The 26761-nt window shown below is 37.4% G+C and overlaps 1 protein-coding gene and 3 long non-coding RNA genes across 8 annotated transcripts; 2 read left to right on the plus strand and 2 right to left on the minus strand.

Annotated features, from left to right (window-relative positions):
- Positions 1–947: 947 nt before the first annotated feature.
- LOC136255559 (protein NipSnap homolog 1-like) lies at positions 948–11020 on the minus strand. Its single transcript, XM_066048354.1, has 7 exons — positions 10778–11020; positions 10682–10727; positions 9650–9747; positions 7091–7299; positions 6431–6554; positions 4876–4959; positions 948–1084 (listed from the first exon to the last, which is right to left on the minus strand). The coding sequence occupies exons 1-7, from the start codon at positions 10950–10952 to the stop codon at positions 1017–1019; spliced, it is 804 nt and encodes a 267-aa protein (XP_065904426.1). The 5' UTR covers positions 10953–11020; the 3' UTR covers positions 948–1016.
- Positions 10996–16203, plus strand: LOC136255562 (uncharacterized). Of its 2 annotated transcripts, none has more exons than XR_010700961.1 (3): positions 10996–11163; positions 15863–15927; positions 15980–16203. It is a non-coding gene; the product is annotated as an uncharacterized lncRNA (long non-coding RNA). The 2 variants fall into 2 exon arrangements; XR_010700962.1 differs by having other exon boundaries at positions 10996–11158.
- Positions 13388–19372, minus strand: LOC136255561 (uncharacterized). Of its 2 annotated transcripts, XR_010700959.1 has the most exons (4): positions 19117–19372; positions 18733–19008; positions 13850–14061; positions 13388–13807 (listed from the first exon to the last, which is right to left on the minus strand). It is a non-coding gene; the product is annotated as an uncharacterized lncRNA (long non-coding RNA). The 2 variants fall into 2 exon arrangements; XR_010700960.1 differs by lacking the exons at positions 18733–19008; positions 19117–19372 and adding an exon at positions 14835–14948.
- LOC136255560 (uncharacterized) lies at positions 16431–21837 on the plus strand. Of its 3 annotated transcripts, XR_010700958.1 has the most exons (7): positions 16557–16571; positions 16629–16713; positions 16767–19908; positions 20081–20291; positions 20345–20383; positions 21065–21494; positions 21554–21837. It is a non-coding gene; the product is annotated as an uncharacterized lncRNA (long non-coding RNA). The 3 variants fall into 3 exon arrangements; XR_010700957.1 differs by having other exon boundaries at positions 16629–19908; XR_010700956.1 differs by lacking the exons at positions 16629–16713; positions 16767–19908 and having other exon boundaries at positions 16431–16571.
- Positions 21838–26761: the final 4924 nt, after the last annotated feature.

Genomic DNA, 26761 nt, shown 5'->3' on the forward strand with positions numbered 1-26761 from the left:
ATAAACTATTACAGTCCTTTTTCAAACTTGCTAGCTGAAATAGTAAGGTTCAGCTCAACTTGTACATGGCATAGGATGGTGCTTAGAATTTCTAATTGATAAGCACCACCCTCAAGGAAAATAGGGTCTATTCTGGCCCAGTACAAGACTAGTCTGCAAATGTAACAGAAAAAAATAATGTAAACCAAAACTTACCCCTCCACACTGTAGCCAATAGCAAACAAGCTACACTAATCTGTTACTGCACACTGTAAAAATTTAGTAGTGAATTGCTCTGCCACAATACTCACTACTTTTAAGTAGTGAACGTCACTACACAAAAATAGTGAGTATTGTGGCAGACATTAGTAGTGACGTTCACTAGTTTGTTTTTACTGTGCATGATGGGGGGTACACAGTACCTTGTTCATCAAATGACTATAGTGCAGATTTTCTGTAGCCCTAATTTTATTTATTTATTAAGGCTTTACAGCACAAGTGCTGAAGGTCTGTCGGACAGGTCCTACAGCAATTTTTAAGGTAGTAAGCAGTGCATCACTAGGTAGTTTTAGCTAGCTACTGTTTGTACTGTCACCATAAAGCAACAATGAGGTTAACATTAACAAGTTACTTCATGAGGCCTTGGGATGAGCTTGCCATCAATGTCAACAATGTATTTTCCACACACATTTTCTGCTGTACATAGCTCCCATACCTTATCTGTTATCAGACATACAGGCTTACCTGTATATGCTGCTTTGAAGGTTTGGGAATACCTATATACTACTATCACAAACAAATAGTCCAACATGTTCAATTTAGCTTATCAACTGCCACTTTTTGTATACCATACTACAGACAGTATTTTGTCCCAGCTACAGAAGATGGTAACAACTACAATGTGTGTGCTGCTAATATGAAAAGTGAAGTAAATGATGTCATTAGTTATGATGTCATTGTTTGCACAATCATGATACACTTTCTCTTAATAAAAATAATGATACATTACAATGTAAGTGTGTGTCTCAGGTCACAGATCATTTTGAGGAGTCCAATTTTGTCATCGCCACTAGAATCCTTGACTCCATATGACGTATCAGTGGAACTGTGAAAAGAAACAGTCAGTTATGCATGTACCGTTACACTTTCAATTTTGCAATTTTGTAGTGACTTGGCTGTCCATGAAATGCTTCATATGTACAAGTGCAAGAGATAGAGACTGAATTAGGGATTAAATGTTCACTAGTATATCTGCAGGGTAGTTGGAAAAGGCAGATACTGTGGACGCGAACATGGACACAAATATTGTTAAAATACACTTTTACATTTACAAAACAGTTATTTTTCATCCTCACGTTGTTTTTACAGCAGCATTCACTTCCAGACCCGGGCGTCGATCTTGTCATAGCGCTTATCCATTTATAAGTGCATGTGCGAAGGATAGACTAGTGCTCTAAAGACCATATAGTGTTGTACATGTGCTCTAGAAATCTAATTCTGTGCCATAGAGATTAAGCTGGCATGTCCCAACCTAATCTCATAGGCCAGGTTCTTGACAACCTCAACGCTTGGTATAAGCGCCTGTGCCTTATACTAAAAGGAGTAAGATTGTGGATTTGGCCTGCTAAGCTAAGTTCCATGGGGCATACAAGCTAATCTCTACAATTATATAACTCTGTATTAGACTTTAGAGCATGTGTACAACACTATATGGTCTTTGGCATGCTGGTCTAGTACTTAGTACGTGCGCTTATAATGGATAAGCGCTATGACAAGACCGACGTTTGGGTCTGGAAGCAAAGACTGCTATAAACGTTAGGTATGAAAAATAACTGTTATATAAGTGTAAAAATGCTTTTTGAAAATGTCCGTGTCCGCGTCCGATCGTATCCACTGACCTCCCTTGTTCCATTTTAAAATTTTTTTGTAGTCCCTAATCAAACTATTTAAAAAAATTATAGTCTTTCCCTTTCCCTTGTTTGTTTACTTTGTAACATAATTATGACTGGTGAACCCACACATATCACATTAATGGAAGAATGGAGCTAGACGTATCAGTTTGTATCTGAATAAACGCCTCATTTAAAAGTGATTGACTGTAACACGAATTGCTCATAGTGGTTGGGTTGAATGTAAAGATACTTCTTGTACTGTTCTTTGTTTGTAACATGCTAAACATAGCAGAAAGTTTTTCAGATGCAAAAAAATATATTCTTTCTCTCATGCATGGATTCACCAGTCAGTCACTTACACCTGCTACTTCAGCTTTAGTTGTTAATTGATTTAGTTACAGACACAAAATTGATTATCGTGTCAGAAATGTGACAAGCACACATTGACTATGTCTACAAATCATGTACTCCACATAAAAATAATAATTGCCTAAAAATAGCTAACATAAACAGATGCAAAAGAGCTTATAGCTTGCCGCATATATTAGGACTTGTGTGAACTACCAAAAAAGGCTACGTGAATAAATTCAGGCATCTGTTGATGTTTAATAATGCCAACCAAAATCATCACAAAACTCTGTAGTCATCAAGACACTTCATCATGTCCTTTGGGGCAGCACACACTACTCTGTATAGCAATACTACACTAAGTAAATTGTAATTACCTACTTAAAGTCCTTACAATAGTTGTAACAGTCTACATATCAGGCAAAAGCACTGTATTACTGCTAATATGTAAAAACTAGTATTTTTAAAAAAAAATTGTTAATAAAGTAGGGATCTATGCAACAAAAAGTAGTGAAACAAGAGATGAATGATGGTATCACAGCATAGCTTAGTGGGAGAGTCCCTACTTTGGCACATTATCTATAACAATTATTTTTGCTTAATGCCAAAGTAGGGATTTTCCCACTGAGCTATGCTGTAATACCATCATTCATCTCTTGTTTCACTACTTTTTGTTGCATAGATCCCTACTTCAATTTTAAATTAACTATTTTTTTAATAATAGTTTTTTTTGTTGTAGCACAGCTAGCTACAATGTAACTTGTGACTGTTGTATTAGAGTATATCTCGAGTCAGCCAAGAAGAGTGCAGATAGCTAGACCAATAAGGGGTGAGGTCATCTTGTTTACTAGTAAGTAAACAGCTAGATTGGTTAAGAGGCATGGTCTCCGTAGTCTATTGCTATTAATCAACCTAGATCTTTAATTGATGGGCATGGATGTTAGCCTATTGCGAACGGAATCCCCATCACGAACTAGCAGATATCTAGCTAGTATATCTCTTATAGTAGCGCCGGACTGAAGCGCCTCTGAAATCCAGCTCTGAAATAATTCTGTAGCATCTATATTATACAGCTGAAAGAAAGTGTTGATATGGAAAAGAAAGTGTTGATATGGAAAATTAATGCCTCGATATGGTTTCGTTGGATGAAGAAGAAGACAAGCAGTCTGATTGAAGATGAAACAAAAGACAAGGAGCAAGAGAGCCTACACTCATCGGCCCCAAAAGGCACATCCCACTGGTGAGTTTATTATGGTGTAAAATGGTGGTCGTGCACTGCTTCGTTTGACCTCTAGCCTTGTGACTGTGGTCAGTGAGGCAGTTAGGCAGTCAGTGAGACTAAAATTCGAGTTTTGACAATTAAAAAAAAAATTATATCCGGCCACCTGTAAGTGTTTTGTTGTATTTAATGTTGTTTTATGTATTATACGGACTAGTATTATTCCATAAAGGTGATTTTTGTGGTGTAAAATGTCCCTAGGATGATTTTTAAAGGCAGAAATTTGGGCAGCGCATGAAATTTTCACCACGATTCCAACTTAAATGTTACTACTGTACCATTTGATACTCCCAATCCACATCAGGCTGATAGCCTGAAGAGGATGATTAATCATCCAAGTCAATCTGAGTGTAGCCACTGGATGTATTATATACACATGCCTAAAAGATCCAATTATGGGTCAGCAGTTGGTATGTTGTGGCTTTGTTTAATGGACAAATCCTAGAGATATCACAGAGAATTTCAGTTACACAAATTTAATATGTAAATCAGTGTTAATGAGTCGTTTATGGAATAATTACAGAGTTTACTATAAGCTTAGATGGGTAAGCTTGCTTGTAGAGTTGTTACTTCATGTAGAGTGGTAATTTCGTGTTGTCAGTAATATGGGTACAGTCTGTATTCAAAAACGCACAGAAACGGTTGGTGAATAAGCTATAGTGCTAGTTCCCACCTTAGCCTAACGTTTTTCAATTCATAGGATGGCGAGGATAACAAAACGCTCTCTGTCTGAGTGGTTTTCATGATGAAATCCAAGTTGTGCATCCTAATCATGTGAGTATTAATCAATACCCACAATCGATTTTGGCCTTAATGACTATATAATCGCTGCCCAGTTGTAGCCTGGATTAGTACTCACAAATGTTAGCTACGAGTACAATCTCTGAAATGTCAGCTAAGGTGAACACTTAAACAACAGTCTCTGATATGGGTATAAATATTCATTAATTCATGAGTGGTGAGTAAATCAAACAATCTATACTGATTGTCCACTGATGAGTTACCGTATAGCAGGATTGGTACCACACAAAATTTTGAGGGGAGAAAATTTCGCTTCTTCAGATGTTTTATAATACTCAAACAATGCCAGTTTGATTGGACTCAAATTTAAGGGAGAAAAATTTTCATAGCTGCTAATCTGCAAAAATTACCCCAGTATATGAATGACTCAGCAGAGGACATGTATGTTTAAAAATTGATCTTTGCATAAGCTTTTCCACTATTACATTCACACAATTGAGTTACAATATAGATAATTCCTGCAAAATATCAGCAATGCAATAGATTCATACATATTACAACCACAGGTCAACATGATATTATAATGGTCAATAATTTGACATCACACTCACACCTACACTAACACACTACACAGACCTGTTTGTCTGACACACTCATCCCATCCTGGTTGTTCCCATGCCAACTGACGAGTCTCCTTACGATCCTTCAAGTCCTTATAAGCTATAACACAAAGTACAACATCATACACATACCAACAGATGAAAGTTTAGATAGCATTTCACCAATAACACTTATACAGTTTCATTATAAACTTCAGTCCATCTGTGAAATTAGTTTTACTGTTAAAATGTTTCTCAAAGCATCTAGTAATTCTCTACAATTATGGTAAAGTAATGACAACCAGTTTACCTTCCACTACACACACCACTTGGACACCTCAGATCAAAAGAAACCACAGGGTTATATTTAATATATATCCCTGACCACAAGTGTTTTTGATGTTAAAATAGTTCCCTTGATTATCTAAAAATTTTCTAATTTAGCTAGGCTAAGTGTTCTTCAAATGAAAAGGTATTGCATGACTACAGTGGACCCTCCCTTAACAGTCACCTGAGTTGGGCAGTCACTTCAGCATAACAGCCACATGATTATGGTCCCAACTGATTCCTGATCAGTTTGTACTTCTGTTACAGACATATAGGGAAGCTGTTGTGCACTGCATGAGGTCACCTCTATAACACTTATAAGGCCATAGTTAACTATGTTTCTGGTCCTACCAATTCCCCAAAATTGACCAGGTGACCAGGTGCTTTTCTCTCTCCAACTTTTTGATGTGGTACACCACATTTGACATAGCAGTACATGGAATTATAAGGGAAAAACAAAGTTAATGTATAAAGTTAGTACATCTTTATAAGAAGAGTTCATACAAGAAATGAAAACCTTTCAACAGATACAAAATAATATAATATAATTGTATGGTGATTACACAATTCATAAAATGACCAGGAAGGGAACTAGAAACATAATTAACTTTCATGGCCCAACAGCCAGATTTAGCGGTCCTAAACAGTATCTATACAAAAGGGCAGCCATTACAGTGAGTAAACATTTCATACTTCTATAACACAAGGTTATGTACTGTACTCACAGTATAGATAAGCTTATGGCTATTTCGCAGCTTTGCCTCTTCACATGATTCTAATTAAAGCTCACCCCACAATTTTGATTCCTGGATTTGCAATGTGCAATTACAATTTCACTGTCTTCATGATCTAAAAGGAAGTTCTATGGTATAAATCACTGCTTTCCTTCAGACTTTGTAGCCAGGAAGCCTAGTCAGCTCAATCAGCTGATAATGCTGTTGGGATTCACCTGATACGTGGATGTCTGCGCCCTTTGGCTTTGCAGCGTTTGGGCTTGGGCATATATCAAGCCCTTTGGCGTTCCTGTATGATAGTAACAGGATCATGGTATTTTGCACTGTAATGGCCACTTCAGTAATTGATCATTTGTGTATCCCTGGCATAACTATTACATAATGAATTCCAATGAAAGGTCCATAGAACAAACATCAACCCTTCAATGTGCATAATTACATGTGGTCAGACATGGTCAAACAAGGGGATCACATGACAACACAAAAGGGGACCACATGATCACACACAGAATATCACATGATCATACATACCCCACATGTGGTGGACTTGATGGATCTGACCAATTTGTGAGAACCAGCCAGCCACTGCTTCATCACTTCCACGGTAACGAAGACCAGCCTCCCAAGCTTGTCCCCACTCTATCAAAGTACCAGGCTATTAAGAATAACATGATAATGATAATGTTGTAGTGTATAGGAAGAAATTGTAGTGGTGAAGTTTCTATGGGAACATTTTGGAAAAGTTAATTTGGACAAAGTGTCCAAAAGGTTTATTTATAGCCACTTCTCCTCCACAAAATCCCTCCTGTCTCCTACTTGTAAACGCACAACATTGTGAGCAAGCAACCAACGATATGATGTTAACATAATCACCATCAGATCAAAGCCATTAAGTGGATTTAAATATCAGCTAATCACAAAACAGCTAACCTTTACACAACACAGTTTAAAAATTCACTCAAAATAGCGGTTGAATTTTATTTTATTAATTAGATAGCTGAATTATTATACATTTCACACGACTCAGAAAACAATGGCAGTCAGCTATAGCTAGTAGCTAACTTAAAACTTTGCAATTTTGTTTAATGGCTGCCAATGGTACCAAAAATCCTTGATGAGGCAAGAAAAGTACATTGACAAACAAACAAATAATTTATATACTAACTGATACACAACACATGTAATACTAACCCTGAGGGTGTATGACCTCAGCTCAAAGATCTTATCGGACATGTGATCAAATTGTGGTTTCCAATAAGTGAATGCCATCAACACCTGGTTGCTACGTGACAACAGTAGCTTGCTACGAGCTTTCTTCATGTCTGCCCACTCCTTGTCGTTGCTAAGTTTCATCTTCGCTTCAGCCATTGCCTCAAAACTGTCATAACACCAAATATGGACTAAAGGAGATACCATGAAATATAATCCACTGTAGGAGCAATATAAAGGCATGTCCACAGGAGTTCGAATTAGGAACTGCAAGCAAATTAAGGTGATGTGCATTGTATCCAAATTGGACATGTCCACTTGCACAATGCAATTCCTGGTGTGGTAAATAAATAATTAAAAGGTTGAGTAAACAATCGTTTGTGCCAACTGAAATAAAGGTGAGTGCAACACGATTGAATGAAAGTGGTTTGTAGTAACACTTATTGTGTTTATAACTTACCACAAGGATTTCAATGAGTAGAGTATGAAACACAGCTGAGGATGCATGAAAGGAATGGGGCTATTGTTCTTTCAAACTCCAAGAGTGAGCTACGATGATGACACAATGCTTCAAAGTGTTGTTGTTGTGCTTTTAAAGCACACTGCATGTCTCTGTACTTCTACCCTCTATCATTTACAAAGGTCACATGCAATATTATGATGTAGCGAATCCTGATTTCCCAGTCAATTCACATTCAAACAACCTAGTGAGGTGGTTTCTGCTGTATATTCCGTGTGGACATGACTAATTTGGAGTGCTACGCATTTAATTTATTATTTTTGTCATGTAGACATGCCTTAAGAACAGAATAACATGGACACCTTGGGACCAACCGATGATCAAAGTATTCTGATTTTCCAGGTCAGTTTATGTACTAAGGGATACTTTGGGACCTTAACTAAGTGTCTGGATTATGTAGGTGTCCTCAAGTGCTCTGATTAAGAAACTGGAAAATCAGGTCACCTCTGATAAAGTGTCGAGCTGACCTGGGGTCCCACACATATTTGTATCAATTGTTCAGTGAACCAAGTCCTCACAAAATCCCACTATACCTGTATAAGTGATGTACCACAAGAGATCATAGCAAATGTTCAGTAAATTATGGAAGAAAAGAACTTATGAAATAAATTATGGAAGAAAAGAAATTAATGCATAACTGGGATAATTTCATTATAGGCAAAAATGTGCTATCACAACCCTAAGTGATGACTTCCTCACATGATAGTAACCTTGTGACGTGTGACCATCCTCCTCTGGGACCTGTTCCTCACATGAGTCATGTGAGTAGGCAACTAGCTGAACATGTGTCCAAGTGGACTGGAACTCTAACCCTAAGGTCCCAAAGTATTCCTTAGTACATAAACTGACCTGGAAAATCAGCACACTATTGGTTAGTCTCAAGGTGTCCATACTAACAATAGTGTTAGGACATCAACACATGCCATCTAATAGTAGCAATCATCTACTAATATCCCACTACATCCCATTTGACTATGGTGTATACATATTGTTTTACAACTGCCCTCTCTACAGGGTGATTTGTAACACAGCTGAACTATTTATAGTTGTTTCCATGCAACAGCAGTGTCCATTTGTATAACACTACCTGTAATTTTGTATGTATACACTTCATGGTAACTCTCATGAACAAGAGCATTTCCTGTGCATGTGAACAAGGACAGGTATGCCCTACCATCACTCATGCCTATGTCACTAACTAATGGCGCATAGTTCAAATCACTTTAATAACTGCTGAACTGTTGCATACAAGTAATTGTTAGCCTGCTTGTAATAGCCGTCTAAGAGTTTAATGAGTTAATGGCCTCCCTGTTGTAGTATTCGGTCCTGGCATTAATATAGCAGTATTTTTGTAACTATGTAGATCTTTGAGTGATTACAATGTTAAAATGGGAAGTCATGCACAAGCAGGCTGTCATTGATTTCGACCACTCAATTGGTAGTAGCACAACAATGTATGACATACATGATGTGAACCTCTGTAGGTTGAGCTGTTTTCTTGAGGTCACATGACCTATTCCTGACTTAAAAGATTATGTGATCTAGGAAGTATGTCCACCCCAGATCACATGATCCACTTAGTTGACCTTCACCACACACGCACGCACGCACGCACGCACACACACACACACACACACACACTACACTACAAACACAATTAATCTACCACAGTGAAACATTTAGGAACCAATGTAATGTGGACACCTTGGGAGAGGGACCAACCAATAGTGTGCTGATTTTCCAGGTCAGTTTATGTACTAAGGGATACTTTGGGACCTTCACTAAGTGTCTGGATTATGTAGGTGTCCTCAAGTGTCCACATTAACAGGTTCCTGTGTAATATGGACACCTTAGGACCACCAATAGTGTCTTGATTTTTTCCAGCAGTTAAGATTTACATCTTGTATACATACTACACTATGCATATAAATATTTCCATTTACTTTCATCACATATTTGTCATTGTGCTAAGATAACTTGTTTTATATAAAAATATTTTAAATGTTTGGATAACTAGATACCTGCTTGATCCTGTATAGGTCCGATAGAGGTGGTCCAGCTACCAATCAGTCTGATGGGAACATCTTTTTTGTCTTTAAGTGTAGCCATGTGTTTTGGTCTGTAGAGAAACAGTGTACATATCCATGAAGTAATGATGAGTATAATCGTCAAAATTGATTGGCAATGATATCAACATCATTGCAGCCATTTCTCGGCTGCCACCTTTGTTTTCATAGCTTTTTCTCACCCTGGCTTTTGGGTTGGGGGCTGTACCCGTACCTGGACTCTGTACTTGGTGACTACCAACATTGCTATTAGCTTAACTTTCTACAGGTTAACTTACTACATAATAGTTAGACACCAAGACCAAGGGAACTAAGTGATTTAGTAACCCTGATGGCCTGAGGCTGTAGCGTCCCGAGCGCAGCGAGGGCGCTACTAAGGGCCAGAGGGGTTACTAAATCGCTTAGTTCCTGTTGGTCGCGGTGTCTAACTTATTTAGACTATGGTTTAAAGTACATACCTTTATAGCCAGAGCATTAGGGTGGCGTGAAAGAGCAATGCAGAACAGCAGAACGGTTTCTTCCTGAAGTCCTTACAGCGCCCACAAAAATAAATATTCGACCGGTAACCAGAGTAACGGCTAGAGCTATAGTAGATATGCCGCTTAGTCTACTATTTCTCCAGAATTGTTCACAGAACACAGAGAAGAATTGTATTACAGTATTATCAAGTACTCCAGTGTACCTTTCGTGTTATAATTATTTTTCACGTACAAAATTGCCTGAGGGCGGGTTACTAAATGAACATGTGTAGGTGACTAAATGAGCATGTCAGGTGACTAAGTGATTTAGTAACCCTCTAAATGAGCTATATCATAGTCTAAATACAGGGTGAGCTGAACTATATATTGCACATTATATTAATTACATGGGTCGGTTGTGGGCATATGCAATGTTCGAAGAGAAAAAAAATCCATATTATTCTCTCTATAAACATTGCTTTATTACAAGTGATGCATCCACCACAGTGCTCACGTGCAGTACACTTACACTAATTCCTTGTACTCCTCTATATACTCAGGTTTAATGTTGTGAGCTGCAGAGGCAAACATAGTACACGGGCACCATCTACGCTAAATAACTCACTCTGCATCTCATAGATGTCATTATTAGCGTGTCCTAACACTTTAGAGTGTGGCCCCATAGTTCCTCTCTTTCCGAACAACCCCCGACACAGTGGCGTCTGTCTGCATGTCACTCTAGTGCTTTGCGACCACCAGTTGGAGCCGAACAATCTTTTGGCGCTACCAGCTAGAGCCATTAGACCTCTTTGTCTTGTCTATTCTAATTAATGCCCAACCTGCTAAATAAAGTGCACCTAGCATTCTCGTACGCAAATCTGGTCTGAGCACACACGTTTACTGTTGTTTTCCCTTATGGTGTTGGTGTGATGAGTAGCTTGAGCCAAATAATCTGCAGGAAGATCTTACCTGTGCAATTGGAGTGACACCTAGGGCTAACTGAAGAGTAAGGTACATTTCCTGTGAAAATCAAAATTTGACATTTCCTGCTGGTTCACCCACATCATGATACAGTGAATGGTGATTAGCAAAATACCTTCTGTGTCGTCATGTGGAAGGCTGAATAGTTTTCTGTAAAGGTTTCAGTAATTAGCACTAACTATATAATAGCCATAAAACTTACAAGGTGACCGTGATATCCTGAAATACAGTGTACTCTAATAGAACAATCATTTTAAGATGTAGCAATTCATTTTCAATGACAAGCCTCCTTCCACATTGAATATTGAAATCATTCCGATGAAAAATTACATTCTCAGAGTGTCCTAATTTTCTTATGCATGAGATAGTTTATCACTTATGTGTGGAGTTGAGGTCTGTGTCATGGGTTACATTGTATGGCTTGTGTCTATATAACATGCGAGAATTGAGGTCTGGCTAGGAGACTGCATGTCTTCAGTGTGAATCTGCCATCTGGTCATAGCCTTAATCAGAATTTGCTACTAGTGAATAGATATAATTATATTCAGCTACCTGAAAACTGCATCTTATATATTCACACATTACAAATTTTACACTGGCCAACTCTTTGCAAACTTTTCAGCTTACTTTGATAAGTGCACTCCAGCTACACCCTGTGATCATGAGTCTCTCCGTACATCATAATTGGAATCAAATTAAGGGAATAGTAGGGGAGTAGATAAACACTGCATCTTAGCATAACAGGAAAACTGCTACCATAACATAGCTAAGGTAAAGCAGCTTTTTGAAAAGAAATTTTTATTGTACAGCTACCCAAATCATTTTATATACCTCTACTTTGGAATATGTAACTACAGTGTGGTTCCCACACCTCCAGTACCAGATAAATCAATTAGAGAAAGTACAACGCAGTGTAGCTCACTTTGTGACATCAACATTTCTCACTACAGTAGTGTGACTATCATGTTAACTGGCCAACACTTAAATGAAGAAGTTTTTAAAATTCACAATGTTTTATAAGATAATTATTTATGAGACGTCAATAATTAATGCCAGTGCTTCCATCTAGCTAGCCTCAATGGACATTGTACATTAATTGACATGTCCATATAAATTGATCTGATTGTAGCCTGTACTGTAAGATTTAACATCGTTTGGTACATTAAGATTCCTCAAGTGTTTGAGGAATCATAGGTACCACAGTTCAGTCTGATGCATTCTTATATGTGGCACTTCCTATTAAAGCCTCAAACTTGTGGTGAGTCACTGTCAAGGTAATGTACACTGGCACTGATGAGCTACCTGTTGACCAAACTAAATTGAAATTGTATGAGATTGTGCAAAAAAACAAAATTACTAGTTGTATTTAAACCCCTTCATACTGATAGCTGGTATAGAAAATTTATTGAAAACAGTAAAAATCTTGCTCCCTTGAGACTTTGCATTCACACAACCATTGTAGTGATGCACCAAATTAAAAATAGTCATACATTCAGGGGCGGATCCAGAGTTTGGAAAGAGGGGGGGCACCTTGCTGAAAAACAGTTGAAGACCAAAAAAAAAAAAAAAAGGTCACAACAATAATAGCTAGTTATCCTTTACCAAATATATCACGTCTGTTATGTAAATCCTATTTATAGCTTCATAGGTAAGCTACACTGCCTCATGAACATTGTGACTGCTTTATTAGACTAACCGACTGCTCTATTAGAGTATATCGATCTTGTATGCAATTTCTTGAAGGGAGGGGGGGGGGGGGGGCATTTGCCCCAAATGCCCCATCCTGGATCCGCCATTGTACATATAAGAAAATGTACTGTACATAGCAAGATTGGAACACTTGCAATAACGTTACTATATGTTCCAGGTCTTGGGAGTACATCAGAAATTGTGTCATAAATGAATATAAGTTAAAAATAATTATGGTCTCTATATAAAGGTTGTAGCATTTACCAAATATACAGCTATAGTTATCAGATAACATTAAGGTATGTATACCACCACATTTTTATAGTATAACAGGTAGGTCATAGCCACTGGTTGAGTTTGTCACTAGGTGCAGGGATGGAGGGACTGACCTGGTGGGCAGGCCTGTATCTTTTCAATTACTCTAATAGACAATATTTTGCAAATTCAAAAAGCCAAAATTTCCAGTAGTATGGGCTGACTTCTCATACTTACATAATGAAGATCCCAGTACCATATTTCCTCTCATATAACTTCTGTTACAACATTGTGAATTAATGTCATTGAACTTTTCATTGTAGACACATTGTAACACAAGGCATAATGTAGACAAATCTGGTGATGTTTGTATGTCCTGTGACAACTTTGTCAGCTATTGTCACATAAGTTGTTGTGTGCACTGAAATATCTAACTGGATCCCTCATTGTTACAATGAAGGGTAAGGAAACCTGACAGACAATACAAACACCATGAATTAGTTGTTATCCTTTATATACTCATGTTCAGTCCTAAGTCTGTCGAGTGTGTTCAGTCTATCAAGCTGGTTGAGTATCTCTGTTCTTTCAAACCTGTCAAGTGACTCCCACCCACTGAGTCAGTCAAGTGTCTCGTGTATCACCAGTCCCTCAAGCTGGTCAAGGGTGTCCACTCGTTTGAGCCTGTTAAGTGTCTCCAATCCATTGAGTTTCGTTTGTATTACCTATAGAACTTTATGGGCATTAAGATCACAGCTATTCATACTGCACTAACCTCATCATGTTAAACATCTGCAAAACAACACTTACATTTTCCATTTACACTCCTAGGCTAGTATTACCTTGTCACATCTGTTTTTAGATGTATACATGTGCAGTTATAATGTACTGTTGTATAATCCTCTTCATGTGACAGTCTAACGCATGAATTCATTTTGTATTCACTTACCATGATCAGTTCTCCAAGTGTATGATCACTAGTGCCAGCTGGAGAGAAAAATTCAAAGTGGTGAACAAGAAGTGAGAATGAATAAGATTTCAGCAGTTCAATACAAACGAGTAATAGATAAACAACTTTAACATGTTCACTAACATCTTACAACATTCTCTGAAGTGATTAACAAGGATACATTGCCAGCTGCCATTACAGTAATGTAAAATGCACAGGAACACTATAATTCATGCTGAACAATCAACATGAGATAAGTATGTGACGGGCGTAGCATAGCCAGGGTTTTTTGAAGGGGGTTCCAACAGCAGTATTGAGTTAGCAGAAGCAGGGGTCTGGGGGCTCAGCCCCCAGCCACTGAGAGACTTTCAATATTTTAATGAATCAAAGCTCAGCAAATTGCTATATTTTATGCAAAAAGTACATTAATTATAATGCATATACATAAGTGCCCCTGGGATGAAGCTACATGTAGTACTAGATAAAGCTAACTAGTGGAAACAGACAGCATAACATATAGAGACACATAGTAATCTGTAAGTGATAGCTATCTCACTGGTATAGGAACCATAAATCTACTGATACAAATGTCATGACTTACAATCAAAACATTATAACCATACAAATATGCATAGCATGAATTCATTTTGCATAACACAAGTGATAAATTACTGGAGTTCTATGTCTTTAAACACTGCACACCAAAGCTACAGCAGTATAAGGTTATGCTCAGTTTTGCATTTAGTGTTAGAATGTCTGAAAAACTTCATATGGATATGGATATTTACATGCATGTTCTATTAGAGTATACCTGACTGCTCTATTAGAGTATATCAATCTTTTTAACAAGTTCTGAAGAGGGCGGCTCATGTTACCTCTGTAAATCCTTCCCTGAGAGATGTTATGCTGTGCCATTATACTATAATATTATTACTTACTCATTTTGTCTTGCCACACTAAATGGTATGTTAGGGTCCTGCTTGCAGACGTCTAAATTTTACAGGGGGTCCTGAATCCCTTGGAACTTTGTGACCACACTGAATCACTTAAAATGTGTTCATAATCATGTCACTACTGGAGATTTTGTCCATAAAAATCCAATGAAAAAATTCAACCTGTGCATGAAATGTAAATTTTTCACTGGGTGGCCCCAATGAAATTTTATTTTTTTATAACATTTCATAGAACAATTTAAACCCAATTCGAGAGTTAATTGGATGGCTGCAGTTTTGAGGCTGCCCAGGTCCAGTCATGGAATTTTTTCTCCTTTCTCCACCTTATACCTACTTTAAACAGGCTGTAGGACCAGGAGTCCTAGAGACCTTCAGCACTTGTGCTGTAAAGTCTTAAAATCACTGCTGAAAACTGCTTTTCATGGAATTTTCATTGATAACTTTTTCATTGGTTTTTCATTTCAATTAAAATGCTATGAAAATGAAAAATTCAATGGGGCACCGTGCACCCAATGAATACTTTACTTTTCACAGTTTTTTCAATGGACAAAATGTCCACTAGCTTTTAAGATCAGCATAAAATTATTAGTCTGGTGAGTGGTGACAGCCGATGTTGTGACTTAATTAACAGTTGCAATAGATAAAGGAATGTACCTTTCAGGCAAAATACTGCAACATTGTTTGCATGGCCTGTATTACTCAACCAACACAATCCAATAGTTGGCATATGAACGGCTATACAAATGTATAGTGTAGTTTATCCATTTTCAACTTGTATCACCGCACATATTTGTTAGATCGCATAGACTTTGCACTACACCTCATCTTTTGAAACTCTTCATCATTTCTGAATTCAAATGTTCACTCAATCTTCGTCCATCTTTAGAAAGGAGTGGAAAGTTTAAGGAGTTTTACCAGCACTGTTTGGTGTCAGTGTGCAGTCAAACTTAAGTTAGAAGGAATCCACACCATATTTGAGATTTAATGAATTTCTTTTTACTAGAAACTTTGAGGGTGCGCCAACAATACTTCATTTCACCAAGAGTCATCTGTGAGTTGTATTGTTCGAGTGATGTAAATATTTGCGTACAATTGTTGTGAGGATGTGACAATAGCTTTTTGTTTATACCGTTGGGGCTGAATAGTGGCTCAATGATAGAATTTTACAATTTAGGCAGCTTTATCTCCAGCTAATGAGTTATTGAATAGTGCGTGTGGCACCTGGACTGCAAGAGTAGATAGAAATTATGGACATACATTTTTGTCCATAACTCATGCAAACCAAATTGACAAAAAAAAATGCTGAGCTGAAAAGAAAGAACATCTACCAAAATACCCTTTACAATTTAACAACACCATTTACCTGTGAGCATCTTGCCAAAAGTAAAAGAAAGAAATCACCTAACTATGGACTCTCGCATGCAGGAGAGTATAATAACAATAGTGGTTTTGAAGCCTTTGAAAAGTGAAGACATATGTCTTGCCACAAAAAGTCATTAGAGTGGTTACTTTATAACTCCGCTCAGCATTTTAAAGGCCAGCAAGAACGAGTTTGTTGCTGTCCTGTGAAAGTTATGGAAGAAGACGCCCTAAAAGTAAGTATAGAGATATACCTAGTTCATGTCGTTTGCATGAAACTTTGATGCTATTAGGATGGTATGTATGCTAGAGAAATTTATTCTTGTATACCAGTGAGGGAGACTTCTGCTGTTGTGTAATTAGTAGTAGGCACAGGTGGTATGTTGAGGAAAAAACTGAGTTTTTTGCACTGTCTGTCGATGTTATTGCAGATTTTGGCTCCGCCTTCAAATTTTTTGAGCACTGATTCTACTTGTTAAATGATGTTCGTTGCACCCCGCATATACTATTGGTCATATTAGGGCTTGCCTTTAATATACCAAGAGGTTCATGTAAAGTGACACTGAAAAAAAAATTCACATACTTCTATGATGAATCGGTCTCGTAACCAGTGGTGATTCTAGAGATGACATGAGGGGATTGGGGTACAGCATTAAACTTGTTTCATATATTATAATAATAAAGTATATAATTTCAGTGTCCACCCCATTGTTACTAGTGAATTTGTTTTGACAAAATCATGCTCAATCACTCAATCTTGAAGATCTAGGCTCACAATTTTATCAAGAAGCCATAACATACCTTGGTCATTAAAATGCACCACAAATTATTGGTTTGCTGAATAAGGTAATGCTGGTTACAAAAAATCACCAAAAGGCCTTGTGGTGCTTATGGGCTCCTGGCTGTACTATCTACAGGGTACTATCTATGTCAGGCTACAATTAACTTATAATGTATGGCTGCACTGCATGAATCCCACTGTATCTGGCTGTTATAACCAAATATGGTAAGAATATTGCATTTTAAAACTAGGTGCATGCCCACAGCCAGCCAAAAGGCTGGCTGTGGGTGTGTGCCTGATTTACTTGAAATTGGTTTGGTTAAAACCATGTGTAGGTATGTCTGTCCAGCACTCACGTGAGCAAACAGGCTTTGAACTACAAGAAAATAAACCTTCATTCAATGAATAAAGGCTGTTTATATGCTGTATTAAAGCTCAACTTTCTGTTTTCATGAATGGGGTGTGGCTGGTAACTGGGCGAAACAGTTTAGTAGGGGCTAGCCTACTTGCTGTAACATGTGTATAACTACTGAACAACAACGTAACAGGCCTTGTAAGGTACCAGGAATCTTCTCGAGTTGAAAGGGGGTGTATCCCCTTTGTACATGAATGAAAATTGAGAGCAGCCATGAGGCTTGTATAGAGAATTTGCATATGAAAACATGAAAGACAAACTATAAAATCAGCTAGGAAGATACTTCTTTTGCGTAATTTGTGATTTATAGTGGTTTGCTTGAGTTACTCTTCGTTTTCGATACATATTAACCTACTCTATGTGTTGTTACAAGACAAGGCTTGATATTAGTTGTTGTCAAGAGGTCTGTGAAACTAGTTTCATTGATGTAGTTATGGTCTATGGATAAAACTAACAAGATCAGTTATTCATAACCTGTATGAATAGCCGCACTTGATGACTAAATGCATTGTGACTACACTACTGCTATGTGCTGGGTTTGTCTTAATGATGTGAAACAGCATTTAACCATGCACTTATCAGGTTAATAAAGCATTGTTATTACCAGGCTACACATCATATACAAGTTATGAACATGGTACTTGTCAGTTTTATCCATAGACCATATCTACCTAGTACCTACATTATGAAACTAGTTTCACAAACATCTGTAATAAAAAGAAATTCAATATGCTTACCATGTTTGGTAATAGCAACCAGATAAAACAGGGGTTCATTCATAAGTTAATTAATTGCATCCAGACATAGACAACATTACAGAATATAGTAAACAGCTTTGGCTCTGACTAATAGACCATTTTGGGGGTCTAAACCACATATTAGTTCTCATACTGTTTTTTCAAAGTGTCCCAGACTCATAGGTCCTTGAAACTAGGACACACAGTTGACTTTATGGTAAAGCTAGCATTTTCTCAAGGGAATATGTTGTAAAACATGGAATGGATTGATATAGCTAGCACATTCTGAAAAAAATATTCAGCACTATTATTGCAAACCTTGATACAATAATACACTTATTGCTGGTTTTTAAAGATACCATATGCAAGCAGTAATAAATTACGGAAGGTGATTTTTTCAACTCCATAAATTTTAAAAATGCTGTCTCAAACCAGTGGGTAGTAATAACATGTGAACTACAGACCTGATAAGACAAGTAGCTCCACACAATGGTAGATGATCAGGTAAATAGTGTCTAACAGTATATCCAGCACATTATGAAAACTAAACTTCAAACTTGCACTACTGACAGTTCCTATTTGCTGCAAGAGATCTAGATAGAGAACAAAATGCTTCATTGATTTCTGTTAGTGCAAGGAACTTTGTGGTGATAGCTGCTTGGTTTAGGCCATGCAAATTTCATGGTGAAGCCGTACGGAACTGTAATCTCAGAAGAAATGATCTGATCAAAGTAATATCCCTATAAACAATAATAATAATCATAATAAACATGGTCACTGAAACGCTATATTCTCTAGCAGCACATTGCTACATTGTGTGTGTTATATCCTATGTGTGGCCTACAAACCTACAATCCTCCTTGGTCACATTGAAGTACAGGATATAGACCCTGTGCAGGTGAGTTGCTGCCATAGCAATATCCGCCATCTTGGAGTGAAACCCATTTCGTAACCCTGATAGCAAGAGTTAATAATAGTGGTAGGTACTCTTGCTGATAGTATAGGAGAGAGCATAGGTTTAGCCTGGTCAACCTTTGCCATGGAATACAGAATCAACTATACTTCCTAGGTACTGTTTTACTCTTATAAAAAGCAACGCTATCAAGGTTGGAAAACCGGTTGTATGTTGCTATGGCAGCAGCTAACCTGCAAAGGGTCTATAATGATTCACCTTAATTGTATTCATTTGTTTATTATGACTGTTGCCTCTATTCACAGTGTGCAGAATTAGTCTCCCATGGGTCACCAACTGGCTGCTATTAAGTGCATTCTTACATATATACAGACTAACAACACCAGAGAGCCAGACAGCTGAGTGAAAACTTACTAGTTCAAATTTCTTTTTTATGACTTGTTGTCTAGAGAGCAATACCAATGGGCCACTTAACAATGGCACCCACATATAATTTTATTCATTTGCAAACAGTGACAGGAACTGGTTATCAACCACAGAAATGATTATAGTTAAGCCTCACTACTAATGTGGTATATAGCTAACACTGATTGAAGCCTTATGAAAACTGTACTGAGCCACTGATGCTATTTTTAGCACAGTCAGAGCCAACTTGTTTACCAAAGTTGTGTTGTGTACATTAGCTATGTGTGGCTGCAATTAAGTGTTGTATTATAATTGAATAATAGTGAGTGACAAACATGTACTAGGTGAATGCTTAGTATTGTAAGGACAAGCCTTGTTTGGCTCCTATATTGTATGGCTGAACAGATCTAGGCAGGGTCTGGTATTACTATGTGGTATAGTGACATCACATATTCGAGTTTTATAAAATGCTCTTTCTTCACTTGCTAATGCAGTATAAACGATGTAGCAGTTTGGTGAACATGGGGACTCCAAGTAAAATGATGAAGAGGTGTAAAAGATACCGGGTACCAATGCGCATTCCACGCCGGAAGCGACACAATGCAAGAGTACCTCCTCGGCATTACCAACACTCGCTTGCAGTGACAAGTCAACTCAATCGTCCTCAAATGCGATCTGAAAAACAGGACTTGACCTTCATACCTGGTTAGTTGAGTTGGCTAGGATATATGTGCTAAGATATTTAATTGTTTGTGCAGGTAAACATGCTAGCAGCAGTCAAGATAGCTAAGAAACAGGTACTCTAGCACATGATATGCTCTTTTCCTCTTGATGCTTAATAATTGATTTGTGCAATCTATCCAACTAATCCAACTATTTGTATATCAAATTTTGTAAACTGTATTGATCACATGATAGACTATAGGTATGAACAAATTAGCATCTTAGGTATGCTATAGCTTATATATGCATGTGTTGTGAAATTCACCAAACATCTTGACTTTAATTATTTCTGTACCAAACTAGCTATATGCTAAACCCTCCATTGTAAGTATGCATGTACACAATTTTATAGAGTTGTGCTTTATCTAGATACGTATATCAGAAGATTGAGATATCGTAAGACTTGTCAAGATACGAATGATATGTTTATTTATCTAGATAATGGTAAACTTCTGTAAATTACTTGTATACCAAACAACATCTGATGGTGTATACATCTCCAACTCTCCTATCACTTGGGCACAGGTTTAAAACTCACATTTTTTCATACTCTTCAAATTGTAATTTGCTCACTTTACTGGTTATATTATTGAAGTTAACTAAAATATGTATAATTTTGACAAGATATGCAAGATAAGTTCAAAAGGAACTATCGAGATATGTCTAGTAAATTTGTTATCGCATACCTCCATAGCTATAACTGCATTATGGGATTCCAATATTTTCACTTTAATATTATTATGATTCTACAATAGCAAAGCTTGTCTGGAGGTAAGGACAGAGCAAAAGAAACCGAATATCATATCACAGCAAGTATTGAAGAAGTTAAGCAAAGTCGAGCTGAGATACTATGCAAGCAACCTTATGCTATACATACATGCAAACTGTATATCTGTTTATGTAGCTTATGTATAGTTCATGTGAGATTAAATTGGACTAAGGCAGTGAAGAAAGAACTACCGAAAGATGGATATAATTTTGGAAAGCCAAGGCAGAGATAAGCAGGAAGAAGGTGTTCCCTCTAACCATATAATAAATGGCAGAAATGTGATGAAAATGATTATACGGGATGCGTATCAATTTTCTTTAGACTTACTCGCAATGCTTTTCACACGAGAAACATTGGCAGGGGGCCTTTGTTTTGTTAATCATATGTCTACAAAGCCCCAATTGGAACAAAGAAAGGTACAAGTCACTATACTGCCATATGTTCCAGTGTTTACATGATGACCATTTGTCTTTAGGTAGACAGGATAGTAGGACTGGTGATGGAGAGGTTTCCTGATACTGATATGATGGTACTTCGACAACGAATGGACCAAAAGTGCCAGGATTCTGCTCCTAAGAAAGCTAAACACACTGTAGTTGCCGATCCTCAATCCCTGCAACCTAGTAATAGAGATGGATAAAGTGGTCACAATTACATGGAGAAGATCGTGACATTTTATCTCTATAACAACTTTTGCTGATAACTGAACTAGTACATTTATGTATATATAAAAGTCTACTGATTAAAAGTCTAAGTACATATTGATGAAGTGGCTATATTTCTGGTATTTTTTAAGATACTATCCAACTATGTACCTGTGAAAGGATAATCCTGTGAGGAAGTCACTCTGTAGAATACACCAGACCCAGTAATGATCCCATTGACATGCATTCCAGGACACATAGTTTATAGTTCATACAAACATGCATACATACATTTGTAACACTGGCATGAGGGCTTTGCTTGATATGTATGCCAACTACCCAAGGGCATACATATCAGGCAAAGCCTGAATGCCCCATGTTACAGCTAATATGTAACACTTATTAGGCTGATAGCCTGTACAGGGTGATCAATCACCCAAGCCAACACGAGTGCAGCCACTGGATTTATTATATATGCATACCTAAAATTTTCGATTATGGGACAGCAGCTAGTACGTTCTAGTTACATTCGGTTATGATAAACAGACATATCCTAGAGATATTACAGATAATCTTGGTTATGCGTGTATAATGTTTTAATCAATGCTATTGAATTGTTTATGGAAATAGTATGGAGTTCACTAAAGCCTAGGTTGCTTGCAGAGAGGTAGTTTCATGTCTGTATTCAAAAATGTGCAGAAAGGATCAATGAATAAGTTATAGCACTAGTTTTCACCTTAGCCCAACATTTTCCAACTGGTAGGATGTTGAGGATAACAAAATGCTCTTTGTCTGACATTTTTCATAGCAAAATCCAGGTCGTGCATCCTAACCACATGAGTATTAATTGATCCCCACAATCGATTTTGGCCTCGACGTCTATATAATCACTGCTTAGTTGTAGCCTGGCTATAGCCAGCTGGGCTACATATGAAATGTAGCCCAGGCAGCTCCTTTGATCTGAGGTGTGAAAGTGTTACATACATACACACACCTTGGTGATCTTGCCCCCATCTTGGGGCCCTTTTATGATATGTGCATCAACATGAGTTTTAGTGGCAAATAAAAGTAGAGACCTACAGTGAACAGTTGTATTAGCACACTAGCATGCTTATGCTGGAGGCATACCTGGGGTCACAGTTACACCACTTGGGCACCTGTGTACTACTTAGGTACTATGAGTTAAACACAGGCAAATAGGTGCTACAGCAGCTAAAGGAATATTTCAGAATGGCTTAACAAGCATACTTATTGGTATCTGTAGAACTGATAATCATGGCATCTCAATAACTGAATTATGCCAAGACATACTATCCAGATTGCACACAGGCAATCAAGGAATCACCAAATTTATAACTATCAGTGGAATGGCCTAGCCTCAATAAGTCAATTAACTACTATAATTAATTGAATCCTAAATACCACAACCAGGTATTCTATTATTACAAACTAGCTTTGGCATCTGTGCCTTTCATTTCACATTAATCACAATTACAATGCATAGGGAATGAAGCATTAAAGATCATATCTAAAGTGTACTATTATTGCCTTTACACGAACCTTACTCCACATGCAAGCTTATACAATAGTAAAATGATGTGAATATGGAGATTAACTAAACAGAACACAGAGGTGGATCCAGACTTATTAAAAAGGACGTCCCACTCTGGAATTGAAACTTCAGCCTAGCTGTAAGTCAAAGAACAGAAAAAAGGTAACTACCTGCTGACAATAGCTGCCCTCCACCAACTACATCTCTCCACCAACTATATCTCCTTATATTTATAACTACATACGTAGCTTGCTACACTGCTCCTCAGAAGAGTACTGTGACTGCTCTATTAGAGTATCTCGAATTAGAAGCTCTTCCAAAATAGGGGTTCCATGGAACCCTTTGAACCCCCCTGGATCCGCCTCTGGAACAGCACATAAGCTTAACCAATAATTATTATCAAGACATGTACAGCCTATGTGATGCTAATAGTACCTGTCCCATCATGATAGAACTGTAACATGGTCAACAAAGACATATGAATCAGTACAAAAAGTATTTTAAAGCAGTACTATTTGCTGTAGCTATACTGCAAGCAAAGATTTGAGCAAAATAACTTAACACTTCCTGGAGAATTGTTTTTACAATTTAGGGAAGCAGTTAACATCAATAAGAATTTTAAAAGTTACAAAAAAGAAGGTACTTACTCAAATAGAACACACAGGACAAATGCACTGGCACCCAACTGGTCTGCCCATATACCTATCAAATATACCTTTTCCAACAGTCCATATGCTGTGAAGCAATATCAGAACTTACTATGAGCAGAGTCAAGTTAGCTACCTGCCCTACTTGCAGGACCATTTCAGATTCCACATTAACACAACCAATGCATTAGGAATGGAGAATTATCAATCATATAGCATGTATGGTCATATTGCTTTAAATTTTTCCATGAACCTTATTATACCATCACATGGGTTAACTAAACAGCAGAATCACATGTGAGTGAAAGCAATAATATCAACACATGTCCAAACTATGTGGCACTACATGTCCCATCACATAGAAACTGTAGCATGGTCAATAGCTATATTGCAATGGAGTAAAATTAAGTTAATACACAAGTGTAGACTTCCTGACACCCAGGTTGATTATTTTATGCAAGCAGTTAACATCATAAAGAATTGAAGCTACAAACGAGATGGCACTTGCTCTAATACGAGGGATCCGTAACTCCCTTGAAATCTTGTACAGCCCTCTTTGAAATCTTGCTCTGATTTTGAAATCTGAAATCTCTGAAAATTGTTATAAAGTTCCGCATATTTCCTATATACTTTTGTATTTGCAACGTCACATATGCTGCATCCAGCATCCTCACAAGAGGTCTACAGCTCTTGTAAAGTTTGTAGCAACAAAAATCTAAACTCGAGAAAGGATTCCACTCATTTCCGTATACTACGTATCACATGATGCTACTATTCCAGATACCTAGGATTTTAAATGCCCTGAAATCTTGCCATAAATTGCTTGAAATCTTGCTAAATCGCAAAGATTTGAAATCTTGTACAGGATTTTTCAAGAGTTGCGGACCCCCACTCTAATAGAACACACGGACAAACACACAAACAAACAAACATGCACCCAATATACCTATTAAATGTGCTACTGTACATCTTTCCAACAGTCCATATGCTGCGACAGGATGCTATAAACGTAGTATGAACAGAAAAGTTAAGTTAGAAAAGTATGTAACAAAAAGGTAGATAGAGCAAAAGAAAAGTTGTGGGATACGAATCTGCAGCCTACACTGCAGTACCCACAACAACTTCAGGGAAGTACTAAACCAGCTGTTTGTCCTGTGATTTGCTATGGAATGTAGCTGAAGTTTTCTCTACATGATCTTGTTGAAGGCCAGGAGACATCATGGCCTTCAATGTGCTGTAGCAAATGAAATGTAAACGTTTTGGGGTTGACAGTTCTATGCACTAATGCTTAGTTTGTTCATAGTTTTAGCAGAAATGTAGCTCAAGTTTTCCTTTATATCAACACCTTCAATGCTCTACAGAGAATGCATAGCTATCTGTAATAGATGATGAATGCTTAAAGTGACGATATGTGCTGAGTTCACTCTTAAGGCTAAACTTTGAGCTCGCACTACTGAAAGTTTCTGTTTGTTGTAAGGGGTAGAGAACAAAATGCTTCATTGATTTCTGTTAGTGTAAGCTGAGCCACGGTGAAGCCATACAAAAACTCTAACCTCATAAAAGAGATGATCTGATCAAACTAATAGATTCCAATATACTTCATCACATAAACATGGCGTAGCAGTGAAGAATGCTGGTGAAAACCTAATGGCTATTATGATTAAAGAGAAATACATCATACTGCATGAATCCTAGCAACATGTATATAATTCCTTTGAATAGCTCGTAATAGTTATAAATCAGGGGTTTGGACACACCATGACAATAAGCTTTGTCAGTAACTGGATCTGTTAGCTGTATATTGCCATTAACCGCCATAAATAGTGGAAAACTGTCCATTAAAAATGACAACACTCAATGTTACATATCAGTGTACCTGCATGAATATGCTTCTTACCACTTTAGACCTGCAATTTTAAAGACCTGCAGTTATCTCTTGTAGTGCATAAATGTAGTTTCTCATAATAAAAATGGGAAATATCTGGCAGTGTTTCACACATGTAATTATATAGTTGTGCCTTCTTACCAGCTGCTTATTTCTACAGTGACAGTGATCATGAGGTGAGTATTGGTTTTTTTAATTATGGCCTTGGCTTTAATGTGCAGTATATAGCACATAGCTAACAAATAATAGTATGTATGTATGTATGTATGTATGTGCGTGTATGTATGTGTGTGTATGTATGTTATGTCATGTATGTATGTAATAGTTAAACCATAGCTGTGAGGGATTTGCTAATATATGAAAGTCCAAGGGATGCAGTTAATGATGTATATATCAGCAAAACCAACCCCAAACCCACAATTTAATGCTCCATCTTGCTCAATATTAGGCAAAGCGTATCATATGGTTTGGCATCAAAGCCACAAGCAAACCACATTCCAATGATTGCTGCCCAGGTAATACCAAGATAATTGCCCAGGCAACATGCAAGTCAAACCCCGAGTGGCGCCTTTGAATTCCCACTATAAAGTAGTATGCATCTTTTTTCAGTTGCACAACCAAATGTCTAGACAATTATACGAGCCTTATTTTGCACATGGATATGTAACCTTAATTGCCCAGTTGCACAATCACCCCCTAGGCTAGATATGACGCGATGGAAATGCATGCTGTAACCTTTAGCTGTAGTATATATAATTTGGCTTTGTTGTCTATCCTGCTCACATGAACCAAACCATAGGTATATATATATATATATATATATCAGCGAAAGCTACTAAGTAATTTCCTGCTGTTTGTAGGAAGCTTGATACTTCTGGCTCTTGCAGCTAACTGCTGCCATGGCTGTAAATGTTGGTGCTTCTTACAACTTTCATGCTTCTGCTTCTTGAAACTT

Source organism: Dysidea avara, chromosome 5 (genome assembly GCF_963678975.1).
Source record: "Dysidea avara chromosome 5, odDysAvar1.4, whole genome shotgun sequence".
NCBI classification, from domain to species: domain Eukaryota; kingdom Metazoa; phylum Porifera; class Demospongiae; order Dictyoceratida; family Dysideidae; genus Dysidea; species Dysidea avara.